Below are 18388 nucleotides of genomic sequence, written 5' to 3' on the forward strand. Positions count from 1 at the left end.
AGATTTTAGCTTGGCTTCCTCTTTTATCTGAAGCAGGGAGACCAACTGTGGCACTCGTCCTGCCCCTCTCTCCACAGAGCTGGGGTTACAGCTGCGGGCCTCCGTGGTTGGTCACCTTTCAGCTGAGTCATCAGCAAACGCTAGCCAGCATGGCTCCAGACACTCTGAACACATGTCTCTCTCCCCAGTATGTTCTGTGTTCTCTGTAGCACAAGCTGTCCTACCTGCCAGGAACAGCACACACACACACACACACACACACGCACACGCACACGCACACACACGCACACACACACACATGCATGCACACACACACACACACACACATTCATGTACACACACGTATGCATGCATGCACACACGTGCACACAGCAGCCCCACCATCATCACCGAATACACAAGGACCTTAGCTCTAGGAGTTTCTACTTGTGCTTGTGTTTCTTTGTTGGTTTTGCAGTGCTTGGCCTTGAACGTGCCAGGGAAGCCTCTACTGCCACCTTCCACTTCATTCTCTCTCAGTTTAAACATCGCTTCCTCCCAGCAGACATAGACCCTAAACTGGTGTGTGTCAGGGAGGGTGGGCACTCTAGAAATGTGTTCCTATAATGCTCGACCTGCTTCTGGTGGGCGCTGGTTTGTAATGTGTTCACCACCCCAATATGATGTATGTTGTTAAATAACATTGTTGTTAAAATGTGCTTAGGACTGCAAGTCTAGCTTTTAATGCTAGAACATCTGTTTGGCTGTGCAAGGCCCAAGATGTGACTCCTTGCATCAGGAACCAAAACAGCTATGTGCTTTTAACCAACCAATGTTATAATTTTAAATATGTGCTCAAAATCTCCTTTAACAAACTGCTTTTGTTAAAGCAGTTGCTCTTCCGGCTACTTGGGGCAGCAGGAGGGGATACAGAATTTTTTAAAACTTAATTCTGTGGCTTTACTTTTAAAATAATAAGCCAGTGAGATGGCTCAGCAGGAAAAGGTGTTTGTCATACAAGCCTGGTGACCTGAATTTGAGTCCTAGAATCCGTGTAAAAAGGTGGAAGGCCATAACTGACTGCACGCAGTTGTCCTCTGTCTTCACACAAGCACAGTAGCATACACCCTCACACACACACACACACACACACACACACACACACACATCATGCAAATAAAAGCACACAGTAAAAATTAACAATAAATAATAAAAGGGGCTGGAGAGATGACTGAACAAGAGATGAAGAGCTGCTTGTGGTGGTTTGAATGAGAATGTTCCTCACAGGCTCATGTTTGAACACTTGGTTCCCAGTGAGTGGAACTCTTGTCGGGGGAGGCGTGTCACTCGGAGAGGGCTTTGAGGTTTCTAAGACTCATGCTGTTCCCAGTGTTCCATCTCTGCCGCCTCCTCCTTGTGGATCAAGACGTAAACGCTTAGCTGTTCCTGCTTCTATGCCTTTCTGCTCCACCATCATGGAGCCTAACTCTGAAAATGTAAGCTCAAACTAAACACTTTATTTCATAAATTGCCCTGGTCATGGTGTTTTGTCACAGCAATAGAAAAGTAAGAAACTGCTCTGCTAGAGGACTGAGGCTTGGTTCTCGATACCCACAAGGAGGCTCAGAACTGTCTGTAACTCCAGTTCCAGGGGATCTGACACCCTTTTCTGGCCCCTGCAAGCATCAGGTATGTTCATGGTGCACAGACATACATGCAGGTAAAACACCCATATGTACTGATTGATTGATTTGCTGGGCATGGTGGCATATGCCTTTAATCTCAGTACTTGGGAGGCAGAAAAGGGCAGCTCTCTGAATTCAAGGCCAGCCCAGTTTATACATTGAGTTCCAGGCCAGCCAGAGCTAAGTAAGTGAGACTGTTTCAAAACAACAACAGCAGCACATACTGAGAACTCATTGTGTTAGATACCATGCTAAACACTTTGTGTGTGACTCTTAGAGCAAACTTATTTGACAAATGATGAGGCTGAAGGTGGGAAAAAGTAGGCACCCACCCAAGACCACAAGGCTGGGAAGTGAAGAAAGATTTAAACCCAGAGCCACACCTTTTTTTTTTTCAAGATTGATTTATTTTATGTATGAGTGCTCTGACTGCACGTACTCCTGCAAGCCAGAAGAGAACATCAGACCCCAGTATGGATGGTTGTGAGCCACTGTGTGGTTGCTGGGAATTGAATTCTGGACCTCTGGAAGAGCAGACAGTGCTCTCAACCACTGAGCCATCTCTCCAGCCCCCAGAGCCACACCTTCAACACATATGTTCTCCAAGGGATGAGCACGTACTTTTCACATATCCACAGCTTTTAAGGCAGCTTGTCAACCAGGAAGTCCTCAACTCAGCTTTAAATGCCAGAGGGGATCACTGCCTTCCTGAAGTAAAACTGGAGACCATCAAGTGACAGTGAAAATGAGCAATGAGGGCTAGAGGGAAGGTTTAGCCTGAACTGTGCTTGCAGAGAGCTGGAGTTGGGTTTGTAGCCATTCACAATTGCCTGTGACTCTGATCCGGATTCCATGGACGCCTGCACACTAACATGCACAGGCTCAAGCCAAAACACCATCTCAGACATCAAAAATAAAAATAAATTCTCAAAAAATGAAAATCGGGGGCTACCGAGATGTTTTAAGCATTTATCTTGCAGATGAAGCAGGTTCAATTCCTAGCACCCACATGGTGGTTCACAAAAATCTGTAATTCCAGTTCCAGGGGCTCCAACATGGTCCCCAGGTGTACACACGGTGCACAGACTGACATTCAGGCACTCATCATAATCATAAAATAAAATAAATTTGTTTAAATGAAAATTAAGGAAACCAACAATCTTGAAACCCAAGCTGAAACAGAAGGATTGCTGTGAGCTGAAGGCCAATTTGGGTCAGAGAGCGAGTTCCAGGCTAGCCTAGAGTATATTGTGAGACCCCATCACAAACAAACAAATAAACAAACACAAATCAAGTTCAGCTTACTTAAACTTGATTACCTGGGCTCATTCACCTTTGGAGCAAAACAGAACTACAATGAAATCAGACTATGGTGACCAGCCCTCCAGAGGCAGAGGTAAGCAGATCTGCCTTAGAGGCTAGCCTGGAGAGTTCCACAGCTGTAAAGGCTAAATCGAGAGACTCTATCTCAAAACAGCACAGGGCTGGAAAGATGGTGCACTGATTAAGAGCACTGGTCACTCTTCCGGAAGACCTGGGTTTTATCACCAGCACCCACACAGTTGCTAACAACCCTCGGTTCCAGAGAAAACAATGCCCTGTTCTCACATGGGCACAAGGCATGTAGATGGTGTATATACAGACATGGAAGCAAGCACATTTATATATAAATTTAAAATATCTTTAAGTATATTTATAAAACAACAAAAGTCCACAGTGAGTCCTGTCATTGAAAGGCTCACAGCTGACATTCCGGGGCTCAGGAGGCTAGCACAAAGGGATTAATTTCCGGGCCAGCCTGGGTGATATGATCAATTCCAGACCATCCGGAACTACGGTGAGGTCCTTCCTTAAATAAAGATTGGGGCTGGAGAGATGGGTCAATGGTTAAGAGCATTGTCTGTCCTTCCAAAGGACTGGGCTTCGATACCCAGCACCCGCATGGCAGCTCACAATTATCTGTAACTTCAGTTCCAAAGGATCTGATCCCCTCACACCAACCAATTCACATAAAATAAAATTAAATAAATTATAAGTGAATAAATATTAAATAAATAAATAGAACTTGTCCTGGTGACACATACTTTTAATCCTAGCCCTCAGGAGGCTGAGCCCAGCTTGGTCAACAAAACAAGTTCAAGGACAGCCAGTGCTGTTACACAAAGAAACCCAAAGAAACCCTGTCTGGGAAAACAACAGCAACAACAAAAACATATTGGCAAGGATCTGAAGGAGCTGGACCCTTGTACATAGCTGGGAGATGATAAAAATGTACTAGCTATTTCTCCAGAAGATTAATATAGAATTAACATATGACCCAGAAATTCCATCTTTAATCATGTACTTAAGAGAAATGAAACAGGATGACGCAAACACTGTACATAAATGTTGTAGCAGCAGCATTATTTATAAGAGGAAAAGGGGAAACTATCAGGGAATAGAAGAGAAGGGGAGCCTTGCTTTGATATCCGGTTGAAGCTGAGAGTCAAGAATTCCGGGTCAGCCAGGCATGGTGGCAAATGCCTGTAATCTCAGCTATCAGGGAGGCAAAGACAGGCAGATCTCTCTGAGTTCAAGGCCAGCCTAAGGTGGCTACAAAGTGAGTCCAGAAAAGCCAAGGCTACACAGAGAAACCCTGTCTCTAAAAACAAAAAAATAAAAAATAAAAAAGAAAGAAAAGAAAGAAAAAAAAAAGAATTCTGGATCAATCAAGGGAAAAGATGGTTCATCAGTTAAGAGCATTTGTTGCTCTTCCAGAGGACCCAGGTTTGGTACTTAGCACTTGCACAGTACCTCAAACCATCCATAGCTCCATTTCCAGGAGATCTTAGGTCTTCTTCTGACCTCTTCAGGCAGCTGGCATGCTCATATATATATCCAGGTCAAGAATCAGTTGCTGTAAAGGTTGAAAAAAAATTTTTTTTTCTTTTTATAGTTTTTTGAGACAGGGTTTCTCTGTGTAGCCTTAGCTGTCCTGGACTCATTTTGTAAACCAGGCTGGCCTCAAAATCACAGAGATCCTGCCTTTGCCTGTCTCCCAGAGTGCTGGGATTACAGGTGTGAGCCAACAGGCACACAAGATTTTTTGTTTGTTTGTTTCTCTATGTAGCCCTGGCTGGCCTGGAACTTGATATGCAGACCAGGCTGGCTTTGAACCCACAGATATCCACCTGCCTCTGCCTCCAGAGTTCTGGAATTAAAGGTGTGTGCCACCATACTCAGCATGAAATAATATTTCTCTTATATGGGGATATTTTCACATGAGACCTTAAAATAGCAATGAATCATGCTTAAGACCCAGTATACATGACCTTTCTCTGTTCCCAGCCACAAACATGTAATTTCTAGGAATTTCACAAGAAACCTCATTTGTAATAGCAGTCATGCCATAACCCCTTGTGCAACCCCCTTATGGCCCATGATGATTTTATCTTACCACATTGGAATTCAAAGCTCCTCTGTAGTCACTCTATATTTCCCTTACTGAAAAGGGGGAAGGAAAGATGGGCATGGTCTATAGAGAGTGTTTCAAGACAGCCACGGATACACACAGGGAAATCCTGTCTCAAACAAACAAACAAACAAACAAATAAATAAATAGAAGAAAAGGGGTGGGGGAAGAGATATCCTTTAGAAACCTGTTAACCAGCTGAGCACAGTGGCGCACGCCTGTGATCCCAGCACTCAGGTAGGCAGAGGCAGGTGGCTCTCTGTGAGTTGGAGGCCAGCCTGGTGAGTCCAGGACAGCCAAGACTACACAGAGAAACCCTGTCTTGAAAAACAAAACAAAAAACAAAAACAAAAAAAGGGAGGGGCCTGGAGAAATGGCTCAGAGGTTAAGAGCGCTGGCTGCTCTTCCCAAGGTCCTGAATTCAATACCCAGCAACCACCTTGTGGCTCATAACCATCTATAATGAGATCTGGTGCCCTTTTCGGACATGCAGACAGAATATTGTATAAATGAAAAATAAATCTAAAAAAAAAAATAAAGAAGGAAACAAAGAAAGAAAGACAGGGAACCTGTTAACCAGCATCATTCTAAAAGCCTCCAAAATCCTACGTACACGCTAAGACACTTAAGAATGGCACCTTTATAGAAGCCTTTACCCAATCTTCATTCTTTTGGGTGTGTTTAATTCTTTCCAAGAGTGCGTCTCTTTCTACTAACAACTGCATTTAAATCTATGTTTTGTTTTGTTTTAATAGTTCAGCTGGTTGTAGTAGCACACAGCTTTAATCCCAGCACCAGGAAGCAGAGACAGGTGGATCTCTGTGAGTTCAAGGCCAGTCTGGTCTACATAGTGAGTTACAGTTCAGCCAGGGCTATATAGTGAGACCCTGTCCTCAAGACAAACAAACAAAAAAACAAAACAACAAACAAAGAACTTTAATGAACTCTAACTCTTGCTTTGTATTACTTTGTCCTGAAATTATTTTCTGTGGTGAAATCCTGGGTCCAGTGTCACCTGAGTGGAGATCTCTGAAAGGGAAGTCTCTGGGCTGCTGAGGCTGGAGAGTGGCCTGTTCCTTCTGCCCCTCCACTGCTAACACAGACAACCAAATCTCCGCCAGTTGTATTGCTGTGAATTCCAGGCCAGCCTGCTCTAAAAAGCAAACCTTGTCTTGAAAAACAAAAAAAAACAAACAAACAAACAAACAAAAGAAAACAGAATGAATAACAGTGCATTTTACAACATGTAATAAACTTTTAAAAATTAGGCTATTGAAAAAAATGCCAGTCAAAATATCACAGATTACAAAACTCTTGTTTGTTTCAATGCTGGAGACTGAACGCAGTGCCTCACACATGACAGGCAAAGAATCCACTCCTAAGCCACACCGCTAGGCCAAAAGGCTCTGTGGTGGCGGTCTTGGCTGCATGACTCTGAGTCATACACGCTATTGAGCTGTGGATCCGTTTCATCAATTTATCTTTTTTTTTTTTTTTTTTTTTTTTTCTTTTTCAAGTCCTGGGACTGGAGAGATGACTCAGTAGCTAAGAGCACTTGTAATGCTCTTGAAGAAGAACCAGGTTTGGTTCCCAGCACTCACACAGAAGCACACAACTATCTATGGCTCTAGTTCCAGGGGACTGAGGCTCTCTTTTGGACTCTGAGAGCACCAGAGCACAAGATGTATATACATACAGGCAGGCAAAACACTCACGCATATAAAGATAAAGAAATCTTAAAAAAATAAAACAGGGGGAGAGAAAATGATACAGAGAAGCAAGACTTCCTTAAAGCCCTTTCCAGACTCAGGTTTCAACTTCTTTTTGAGTCTCCAAGTAAATAAAATCCCTTCCTCTTTCTCAGACCTGGCTTGAATAACTTACTTGGCATCTGGGAAACTCATAATCCAACACCCTTACCCCACAAAATACAAACTTCTCAAGATGGCTTTGGTCTGGCTTTTTAAATTATTATTATTATTATGCTTCATTTCATTTCACAGATTGTAACTTTTTGTAAACGTTTTTAATTTGAATTTTTCACATAGCTTTTTTTCCCCATTTTAAAATTTTTACTTTATGTGGATGGGGGCTTTGCCTGCACGCACCGATGTGCGCCCCTTGCATGCCTCAGACCCTTTGGGAGTAAAACCACAGCCAGTCAGGGCTACTCTGTGGGAATCGCACTAGTGTCCTCTGGAAGGGCAGCCAGTGCTCTTACCACCGAGCCATCTTTCCAACTGCATAGATCACTATTTTTTTTTTTTTAAAAAAAAAAGCAAAGTGTGGCCAAGCATGGTGGCGGTGGCACACGCCTGTAATCCCAGCTTGCTTAGAGCCAGAGACGAGGCCATGCCTACTGGCCAGTGAGTGGAGTTTACATTTAAACTGAAAGTCTGCGACAGACAAAAAAAAAAAAAAAGATCCGGCGCACCCCTTTAATCCCAACACTTGGGAGGCAGAGGCAGGTGGATCTCTGTGAGCTCGAGGCCAGCCTGGTCTACAAATTCTAGAACAGCCAAGGCAACACAGAGAAACCTTGTCTTAAAAAAAAAGGGGGTGGGGGAGAAGAAAGAAGCCAGCTTCTTTAGACCGACCAGACTTCCTGGAGCAAGGGTGGTGAGCGGAGGATGGGGGCGGAGGGAGAGGTTGAAAACAACTGATCTCAGAGAAGTTATCCTTAAAGGGTCTGTCTTGGAGAGCAAGGGTTCCTTCTGGAGAAAGAGAGCCAAGTCTACCTGCCTAGGGACAACGTGCTGAGCCCGGGAGAGTCCTTCTTCTCACAGAAAGTGGACTGCCCCTTCCCACACCTCCCTAGGGAGCCCCTGTACAGAGAGGCCTGGATATGTGCCTCTCTCTCAGGACCCAGAATAGCCCCAGGCGGGCCCCAGGCCAACTTGGAGCCCAGATCCAAGCCCTGACCTCTCTGGGGAGTTTTCCTCCCAAACAGTCACTGCCCAGAAATGGACATCTGGCGTTAGCATGAGAAAACCAAGGCAGGAAGACGTTTCCTGGTCCTGGAGAAGCAACAGATCAAACAGGGCGCCAACCTGGTAAGTGGCGAAGAGGGACGGTCGCCTCTCTGAGAATGAAGCTGGGGCAGCGACAAAGAAGAGGAACAGGCTCAGGCAGCTCATTCTGAGGCAGAGGATGACCACAACCCACCAACCAAGCCAAGCCAAGGAAGGAACTAGGGAAGCAGAGGGCAGGTCGCCAGCCCCAGCCTACAACACCCAACCACTCAGCATGCCCCCGCAGCATTCTTCTTCCTCACCGACCGCCCACTCCGCACCCTCCCTCACCTCTCCTTTACAGACCCTCCGCTCCTCGCCCCCACTGTCCCATCTTCTCTCCTACACCCCAGCCCTTCATCCTGCCCCCCAACTCCCCTGCAACCCCCTCCCACCCATTCCTCCGTAGACCTTCCGCTACCCTCCAGCCTCCTCGGCCCCTTTCCTCATCCCTCCTGCCCTCATCCCTCCCATACCTGCATGACAGCACTGGGACCTCCGACCTAAGAAGTCAGCGTCTCTGTTACAAAGGTCAGCCTTTGGACCTTCCTTCTGCCTCGCCTCTCCTCGCCCCTCTTCCCCGTCTCCAGGTCTCAGGGCTGGATCTCCGGGGCATCAGCCAGGGGTTTACCTCCGCAAGGAAGCTGGTGGGCTCTGGAGTGGACGGGACCATGTACCATCTCTCTGTGGTTTCACGGAGCAGCAGAGATATTGCAGAGCAAGATCTTGTATCTTACGTATTAAGAAGGACATGCCAGGGGAAGTAGATTCTGTTGTTAGCTATTTAGATGGAAGGCAACGGAAACCTGTTTGTAAAAGGGTAAACTCGGTGGTCTGGTTAAAGCTGCTTGAACTTTTGATTTACAATCTGGCTTTGACTGAGGGGGGAACTTTTTTCTTCTCCCTCTCTCTCTCTTTTTTTCCCAGACAGAATCCCTCTGTGGAGTCCTCGTTGTCCTGGAGTTTTCTATGTAGACCAGGTTGGCCTCGAACTCCCAGAGAACCTCCCGATTCTACTTTCTGAGTGCTAAGATCAAAAGTGTGTCCCAGCACACATGCTGCCTGAGAAACTTTTATTTGGCCCTGGGTATTTAAATATATCAAATACGTATATAAGTAAAATCCTTGCTGATGGTAAATCAGAGAATTTTAAACAGTCCATCAGCATACAAGTAATTGCACACCATTTATTAAAGATGGCAGCTAATCATATACCAAGATGGACATGCTTGCCTATTTTTACATAAAGAACTAAATCTTAGCTGATGATTTGATGCTGCAGGACCTGGAGCCTTTTCAGCTCTATTCAGAGTTGACTGATATTTGGATGTTGTATGATTGTCAAAGCCGACTTCCCATAAATACAGAGCACAAAATGATAAAGGATGTGTGAAGCCATTTCAGAAACTGTTGGCAGTTCTACCCCCAAGTCAAAACTCATTTAATGATTTTAAAATGAAACTCGCAGTCAGCAGGGTCCAGGAAAGGGTTGTGGTTGGTGAGTGCTTGTTGAGCCTCCGGCCCTATGCTCATGTCCCAGGACCACAGAAACCGGATGTACTGGTGCAGCCCTGTGATCCCAGCCTGGTCTACAAAGCAAGTTCAGGACACCCAAGGCTACACAGAGAAACCCTGTCTTAACAAACCAAAATAAATTTCTTTCTTTCCTTTTTTTTTTTTTTTTTTTTTTTGAGACAGGCTTTCTCTGTGTAGCCTTGGCCGTCCTGTGTAGCCTTGGCTGTCCTGTCTGTGTAGCCAGGCTGGCCTTGAACTCACAGCGATCCATCTGCCCCTGCCTCCCTGAGTGCTTGGATCACAGATCCAAGGTGTGGGTCACCTCACCAGATTCTCTTTCTTTTTTCTTTAGTTTATCATCTTCGTCTTCATCATCATCATAATTATTGTGTGTGTGTACATGAACACACAAATGACAGGAAGAGGGCAGGGCACACGTGCACCAGGCCATGTGTGTGGAGGTCAGAGGACGACTCTGTGGAGTCAGTTCTCTTCTACCTTTATGTGGGTACCTGGGACCAAAGCACCCTTATCCACTAAGCCATCTGGAGAACCCTGTTATTTTTGAAGTTGTTGTTGTTTTCCAGCCACACTTTTGAGACCTGTAACGTCTGTGCCTTTCTTCTTATCATCCCTTGCAGTCTTCCCTCATTTTGTGGATGTTTGGGCTCAAGCGCTTGAAACACCCTTTGTTGGAGCATGGTATTTATGCTGGTATTTATTTACCTTGTATTCCTCCAGGGCCGTCAGGGTAGGGAGTGGGTTAGCTCAGAACAAGCCAATCATTAACCGTGTGCTGAGCTAGCGATAGCATGTGCATTGTGGGTTCCTTCTTATGACACGGAACACAAATACGTCTTTTTAAAAATTAATTTATTTTGTGAGTGTTTTGCTTGCGTGTATGTCTGTGTGCCGTGTGTGTGCCTGTTGCCCAGGGGGGTCAGAAAAAGGACCCCCCCTGAAACTGGAGTTACAGTTTTAAGCCGCCACGAAGGTGGTGGGGAACGAACCTCTGAAAGAGCAGTTAGCACTCCTAACCGGTAAGCCGCCTCTCCAGCTGCGTGTTTGGTGCTGTCTTTTACAGAGTCCAGGAGAAGGAAAGGTTAGGTGGTTAGGGGCTTAATTTCAAGATTCTCCATCTTTATTGTGCAAGTACCCCAAAGCAATCAGCTCTGGATTGGCCCCCTACCCTGAACACCTGGAAGTATCAGGGATGTGTTGGAATAGAAGAATAGAAATTGTCCAGATTTGATGGTTCTTAAGGGCAGAACAATGCCATTGTTTGGAGCACAGTGCAGCTTGATGCAGGGATTGCTGGCTGGCTAACAGGTGGCTAGGACCTTGTTCAGGGAAGGCAAGTATATAGCTCAAGGCAAGGTGAGGGGTCTCAAGTTGCTGGTAGGTTGCTAGGTATTTTGGTTGGAGTGGGGTGTGTACAAACAGTATATGATGGTAGGGTTCTCAGGCTGCCAAGCGCATCATTAGAATACCCAAAGACAAGTGGAGTCCGGTGGCTAAACTCTGCCCTGTGTGTGCCTGTCTCACCTCCAAAAAAAAGTTTTTTAAGGTTTTTACTTTTCAGCTGGGTGTGGTGGCACACGCCTTTAATCCCAGCACTTGGGAGCCAGAGGCAGGTGGATCTCTGGGAGTCTGAGGCCAGCCTGGCCTACATAATGAGTTCCAGGACAGCTAGAACTTCGTAAGAAAGAGATCCTACCTCAATATAAAAGTATATGGGGCTAGGGCGATGGCTCAGAGGTTAAGAACATTGGTTATTCTTCCAAAGGTCCAGAGTTCAATTCCCAGCAACCACATGGTGGCTCATAAGCATCTATAGTGAGATCTGGTGCCCAGGCATACATGCAGGCAGAACGCTGTATTAAATAATTAATAAATAAATCTTAAAAAAATAAAATAAAATAAGGGCTGGAGAGATGGCTCAGCGGTTAAGAGCACTGGCTGCTCTTCCAAAGGTCCTGAGTTCAATCCCCAGCAACCACATGGTGTCTCACAATCATCTATAGTGAGATCTAGTGCCCTCTTCTGGCGTGCAGGTGTACATGCAGGCAGAGCACTGTATACATAATAAATCAATTAATTTTAAAAATAAAATAAGTAAATATATAGTGCATATGTGCATGTATATTATATATCCACTGTTCAGGGGGCTGCAGGGGCCAGAGGAGGATGTCAGATTCCCTGGATTGGGAGTTCCGGGGCCACTGTGAGTCTCCAGGTTAGTTTTAGGACCCATACTGGGGTTCTCTGGAAGAGCAGGAAGTTCTCTTGACTGCTGAGTCATTTCTCCAGCCACCCCCACACACCTGTAATTCTTATTCTAAAACTAATAGAGTTGTAAAATGTTTCTCTAGAAACTGGCAATGCTCTTGAAAACCCTGTGATTTTTCCTTGGAAATTCATTTCCCCCAGGGAACCATATTCAGTCTGGTAGGTGCCTGTGTGCTCAGAGCCAGGAGGTAGGGTGAGATAGAGAGGTAGGGGCCTGAAAAACACTTCACTGAAACCAGATTTTCACATTGTTTTCCTGGGAGCAGGACTCACCCCTAAAAAGCAATAGGCCCCGAACACTTGGGCGGGGGTGGGGAATGGGGGCACTGCTGAAAGTCAGATGATGCCTGAGTTTTCTCAGCAGAACTCAATCCTGGGACAACAGGGCAGCCCTGGTTCCAAGCCAAGCGTGCCAGAGCAGAGGTCTGAGTCACTGCAGAAGTGGAGGGTGCAAGTATTGTCTGTTCCAGAGTCAAGGGGCAGAACCCCCACCATGCCTACGTCACCCCAGGATCTTCCCTTTCTGATGACTGGGCCTGATCCAGCGTCTGTATTCCTTGTCTAATGTCTCCGTTACTCCTCCACTCTATGACTGAGCATATTTCCTGGGTAGCCAAGTAGTAAGAAAGACCAACTTTACTTTTACAAATGTGACGCAGGCTTAGAACAGCCTATTTCTCTACTCCGCGAGTGGTTGAGCTGTTAGCCTCCCTCCATGGTCTGGAGTCTCCTGGGTCTGTCTGCACTCATTTACTACTTATTTGATTGCACATCTCTACGCTCAGGTCCTCATTTCATTACTTATTTCTGTATATATAGATCCGTATCAGGTACCACTCACTTGAATCCAGTAAACAAAGTTTGGGGCCTCCTTGTGCTCTGCTAAATGAAAATGGAGAGGACAGAGTTGACGGAGAAACAATTGTCTTGGGTGCATGAAGTCAGCCTTTCAGTGAAGCAGCCACTTACAGGAAATCAGCATGTTCCTCGAAACTCAAAAGCAGCCTCACCCTGAGGCTTTGTGGGTTTGCAGCAGTAACAACACAAAATAACAGAGCACCAAATGCATGGCAGCAGCCAAGGCTCAGAGAGGCAAAATAGAGATGTGCCCCATCCTTGATAGCTGCCCCCAGATTCTGTCTCTCTCTGTCTCTTTCTCTGTATGTGTGTCTATCTGTCTCTCTTTGTCTGTCTGTCTCTCTGTCTCTTTGTCTCTCTCTGTGTAGCCCTGGCTGTCCTGGAACTCACTTGTACTCAGTGATCTGCCTCCAGCCTCCTGAGTGCTGAGATCAAATGTGAGCTACCACACCCATCTTGACTTCAAACTTCTGTCCTCCTGCCTGTCTTTAAATTGCTAAGATTATAGGCAAGTACCACCGTCCCCAGTTTATTCAGTACTTGAGTATTCAGACTGAGCCCAGTGCTCCATGCACAGTCAGCACTCTACCAAGAGAGCTGAAGCCTCAACTCCTCCCTCCTTATTTTAAACATGGAGATAGTTTCACTGAAGTGAGACTGGCCTTGGACTCTATACCCCAGGAAGGCTCTGAACTTCAAATTCCCCTCTCCCCCTCCCAAATAAGCAGGATTATAAGTCTGCTCCTCCAGGCCTGTTTTTGTTGTTTTTCTTTTTTTTTTTAAAGATTCTTGTTGTTTTGAGAGAGTCTCTCTGTATAGCCCTGGCCATTGTGGAACTCACTCTGTAGACCAAGTCGGCCCTTCAATACAGTTCCTCATCTTGTGGCTCCTCCAAACCATAAAATTATTTTCCTTGCTACTGTTATGACTTGTAATATAAATATCTGTGTTTTCTGATGGTCTTAGGTGATCCCTGGAAAAAGGCATTCAATCCCCCTACAGAGGGGCTGCAACCACAGGCTGAGAGCCACTGCACCAGCCAATCTCTCTCCACCGAAGGTCCTTGCTTTTCTTTTTTTCTGGCAAGCCCAGAATTTGCTAGACCTGCCTCTGCCTCTTGAGTGCCAGGATTAAAGGCACTACCACACTCAGCCATGCCCTGGTTTCTCTGAGCTTCCTGGCTGTGTGCCTTCTCAAAGTCATGACCACTATGGGGACAGGAACCATACATACCATTCCAGTAAATCTTGATGCCTGCTTCCAAGAAAAGCCCAGAAGGAGGGAGAGGAGTCAGGTCAATCTAAAAGTCGATAAACAAATCAGTACTAAAGTGTTGGCTGTACAGAAGAGCAGGCCAGCTTCTGGAGATTTCCTCAGGCTGGTGTTTGGGAAGCCAAGGCCAGAGTATGTGTTGGTGGCTGCTGGCTAACTCACAAAAAATCTGAATTTGGTCCCCAGTGGAAGTGGAGTCTACCATGGAGTCCACAAAGTTGTCCTCTGGCCTTCACATGCACACACACTCACACATAATAAGTAAAAATTTTAAAGCAGACCAAAGCTGTGTATGCTAGAACACTCCTGTAACCCTAGCACTTAGTAGGTGGACACAGAATAAGGCCCCTATCTCAAAAAACAAAAACCGAACCAAACCCACTCATTCCCCTCAAAAATAAACAACTATGGAGTTGTAAGCCATGGTGTGGTGGCACACTTCGCTCCACAGGGCATTTGAGGTTAGACTACATGAGGCATTGCCTCATATAAAAAGGCTGGGGAGAACTCCTGTGGTAGGAGCTTGTCTGGCATACATGAACTCTTTGTCCCCAGCAACGTTACACACACACACACACACACACACACACACACACAGGAAAGAACCTTTTATTGAATTCCTCGCCAGCTTGTTCTGTGAACTCTACGATTTCAAGGTGGATGATATTAAATGAAAATCGTTCTCCTTATTAACCACCATGACTCGTGAGCCTATGAGGGAAACTGATGCCAGTTTTTCTTTTAGTGTCTCCCTCCAATCCCCCCCCCTTTTGTTTGTTTTGCTTTGCTTTTGCTCTTAGACAAGGTCTCTATGTAGCTCTACCAAGTTGGCTTCAAACTCACAAAGATCCACTTGCCTTTACCTCCCAAAGGCATGTGCCCCACTCCCATGTTTAAATTTTTATTTTTTGTTTTTGAGACAAGGTCTCACTCTGTAACCTTGGCTAGCCCAAAGTTTACTAGTTGACTAGGCGAGACTCAGAGCCCTACTGCTTGTGCTTTGGTGCTGGGATTAGACATACAGCACCAAGATGAGCCCATGTGTTAAAGCATCTCATCTAAGACTGGAACCAATACCGTTCCTGGCAGTTAGTGGAGAACCTGAACGAGTAATGGCCCCCAGACTTTTAAAATTACATTTATTTGTACGTGTTCATGGTTGTTAGAGGACACCATGTGGGGCTTACTTCAAACAAAATGGCCTGGCCTGGCGCAATATTGCCTCAGCCTTCAGGTGCTGCGGGTACAGCTGTGTACCACCCCGCACAGCTCCAAGAAATCTTGTCAACTCTCCTCTTTCTACATTACCTCAGAGCAAAGGTCCACTTCCTTGTCACATTCCCCACAGAGCTCTATGGGCATTTCTTCAGCAATCAAGAGAACCTAGGACCACAGACTACAAATGGCTTTTTGAAAATTCAAGATTTGGGGGCTGGAGGGATGGCTCAGAGGTTAAGAGGTCCAAAGGTCCTGAGTTCAATTCCCAACAACCACATAGTGGCTCATAACCACCTATAGTGGTATCTGGTGCCCTCTTCTGGTGTGCAAGCAGATTGCTGTCTACATAATACAATTTTAAAAACCAGGATTTGAATTTTTAAATTTTTTGAACTTTGCACAGGATGAGGCAACAGTCTTGCTATGTAACTCATCCTGACCTTCACCTGTAAGTGATCCTGCAGTACCAGTCATAGGTGTCACATGTTATACCCAACAAAGTAGCTTCTAAAAAAGCAGACAGCAAACATTTCTTTCCCTTGTTCAAATCCCAACTTGCAGAGTTCAGTAAGACCCGAAAGATTCTTTAAAATTCCCCCGCCAGAGCCATGTGTGGCAGTGCAGGTCTTTAATCTCAGCACTCAGTAAGCAGATGCAGGTCAATCTGTTCATAAGCCAGCCTGGTAGCACCAGGACAGGCAGGACCACATAGAAAGACCTTCTCAAAACAAATACAATCCTAGGCAAGGGGGTGAAGAAATGACTCAGAGGTAAAGAGCACTGGCTGCCCTTCCATCCGGAGTTCCATACCCAGCAACCACATAACCATCTATGACATCTGGTACCTTCTGTAGAGCAGGCATACAGGCAGAGCACTGTATACATAATAAACCTTAAAAAAAATTCTAAATGAGACGGTGGCCTGTAATATCAGCACTCTGGGAGGTAAAGGTGGATCTCAGGGAGTTTGAGGCTAGCCTGGTCTACAAAGAGAGTCCAGGACAGCTAAGGCTTCACAGAGAAACAGTGGCTAGAGAAAACAAAAACAAAGAAAAAAATCCTAGACAAGATGACATTTTTAATACTAACCTTTTGGGAAACAGGTATATCTCATGAGAGTTCGAAGCTATCCTGGACTATAACGTGCACTAGGCTAGCCAGAGACACTTTAAAGACTAACAAAAACCACCAGGCAGTGAAGTTTATGCTAAATGGCAGAGGTAAGATTAGTTCAAAGTAACCAGTCTGGGCTATACTTTTTTGCAAAATTAAAAAGGTGCAGGTAGGCATCCAATAGAGGGCCGAGTTAAGATAGCCCAGATTAAGCTGCTTGCCAGACAGACCACTTGATCTGCTCCCCCACTAAATTAAAGAGGGAAACACAAGTCCATTCATTTTTAAAACTCGGGTTTACTGCTAAAAAAACTGCATGTTATATAGTCATACACACAAAGCAGCTCACATACCTGGATAGCGTTTAACAAAAGATTGTCGCCTCATTTCTCCTGGAGACAGGGTCTATGTAGCCCTTGAACTCACTGTGCAGAGCAGGGGGGTTCCTGCCTCCGCTGCCCCAGGGCTGACATTTAAAAGCTTGAACAAACATGTCTGGCTACTTTAACAGAAGTCCTGTGATTGAATGCAGGGGATTTTCTTTACAAACCTTTATCTTCAGCAGGAAACTACCACTTAATGTCTCAAGCATTTAAAAGACCTTGAGACATATTAACTTCAACAACGTAATGACAGGATTTGTAGGTTGGGAGTTCTTGGCGAACCCCTAAAACAGGCTTTTAAGTCCCATTTGAAAATGCTTGCTGGGTTGGAAATGGCTCAGAGGTTAAGAGCACTGGCTTGGGCTGGAAAGATGGCTCAGTGGCTAAGAGCACTGTCTGTTCTTCCAGAGGTCCTGAGTTCAATTCCCAGCAACCACGTAGTGGTTCACAACCATCTATAATGTGATCTGGTGTCCTCTTCTGGCTTACGGGTATACATGCAGATAGAGCACTCATATACATAAAAGCAAATCTTAAAAAAAAAAGGTCCGGGAGTTCAATTCCCAGCAACTACATGGTGGCTCACAACCCATCTATGATGAAATCTGGTGCTCTTCTGATGTGTGTAGGCATATATGCAGGTAGAATACTGTATAAATAATAAATCTTAGACTTATAAAAAAAAAAAGGCTCCTAAATCTGGGGAAACATGGGTCTCAAGTTTCAGGCCAGCCAGAGGCAGTGAGACTGAAAAAAATATTGCTAAAAATTTTGGGGATCGAGGGGATACAAACCTTGGAATGACAGGTATTCCCTTTAAAGGCTTTCAATTTTTCCATTACTTAACACTCTTCCAAATGTGGCTGAGTAGTTTTCCTAGGCAAGAGAATTACCTCCCCAACCAGAATAAAAACCTAACTCACCAGTATCTTACCTCCCCAACCAGTATAAAAACCTAACTCAACAGAATCTTACACCCAACCAATGTAGTTATGTACTTGACCACCCCTGCCCCCAATGATTTAAAGTGCCTAAACATAACAAACTCAACCAAGAGTTTAAGTTTGGCTGTTTACCTCTAGAAGTCTTTGATGAGATTCAACCAAGTTTCTACTTTCTCCCAAAGTAAAAAGATTGTATGGCAAGCCCCACCCTATATTCTGTCCCATATAAACTTTTCAGCAAAGTTCTCATCAAATTTTGCTAACACCAATCCTGCTAAAATAGTGCCAAGAAGTTAAGATACCCCACTACCACCACCACAAAATTTCACAGACACCATATATGCTTACCATGCAACAAAACCTTTATTAACATTTTTAACAGAGGTTCAGCTATTATTGAAACTTGTAATTTCTAAACTTAAATTGGGGCAAATGGCCAGAGTGCAGAGTAATGCCATCACTGCCCACTGGGAATGCAGACTGAAGAATAGCCAACCCTCAGAAGGAGCAGGGTTGACTCTTTCAGATGTTGTAATCAGAAAGAGTGCAGCCATCTTTCAGCTGCTTGGGGGGAGATGCCCTCCTTATCCTGGATCTTGGCCTTCATGAAGATCTGCATGCCACCCCTCAGGCGGAGGACCAGGTGCAGGGTCGACTCCTTCTGGATGTT

The 18388-nt window shown here is 45.2% G+C and overlaps 1 protein-coding gene across 1 annotated transcript in view; it reads right to left on the reverse strand.

Annotated features, from left to right (window-relative positions):
• Positions 1-18057: 18057 nt before the first annotated feature.
• Positions 18058-18388, reverse strand: part of Ubb (ubiquitin B) — a 1181-nt gene continuing 850 nt past the window's right edge. Inside the window, 3 exon segments of the mRNA XM_055594243.1 lie at positions 18058-18243; positions 18246-18286; positions 18288-18388. The exon segment at positions 18288-18388 is cut by the window's right edge and continues 138 nt beyond it. Coding sequence (XP_055450218.1) covers positions 18176-18243; positions 18246-18286; positions 18288-18388 — 210 coding nt within the window. The 3' untranslated portion in view covers positions 18058-18175.

Source organism: Psammomys obesus, unplaced genomic scaffold, assembly GCF_907164565.1.
Source record: "Psammomys obesus unplaced genomic scaffold, mPsaObe1.curated_primary_1811, whole genome shotgun sequence".
Taxonomy (NCBI): domain Eukaryota; kingdom Metazoa; phylum Chordata; class Mammalia; order Rodentia; family Muridae; genus Psammomys; species Psammomys obesus.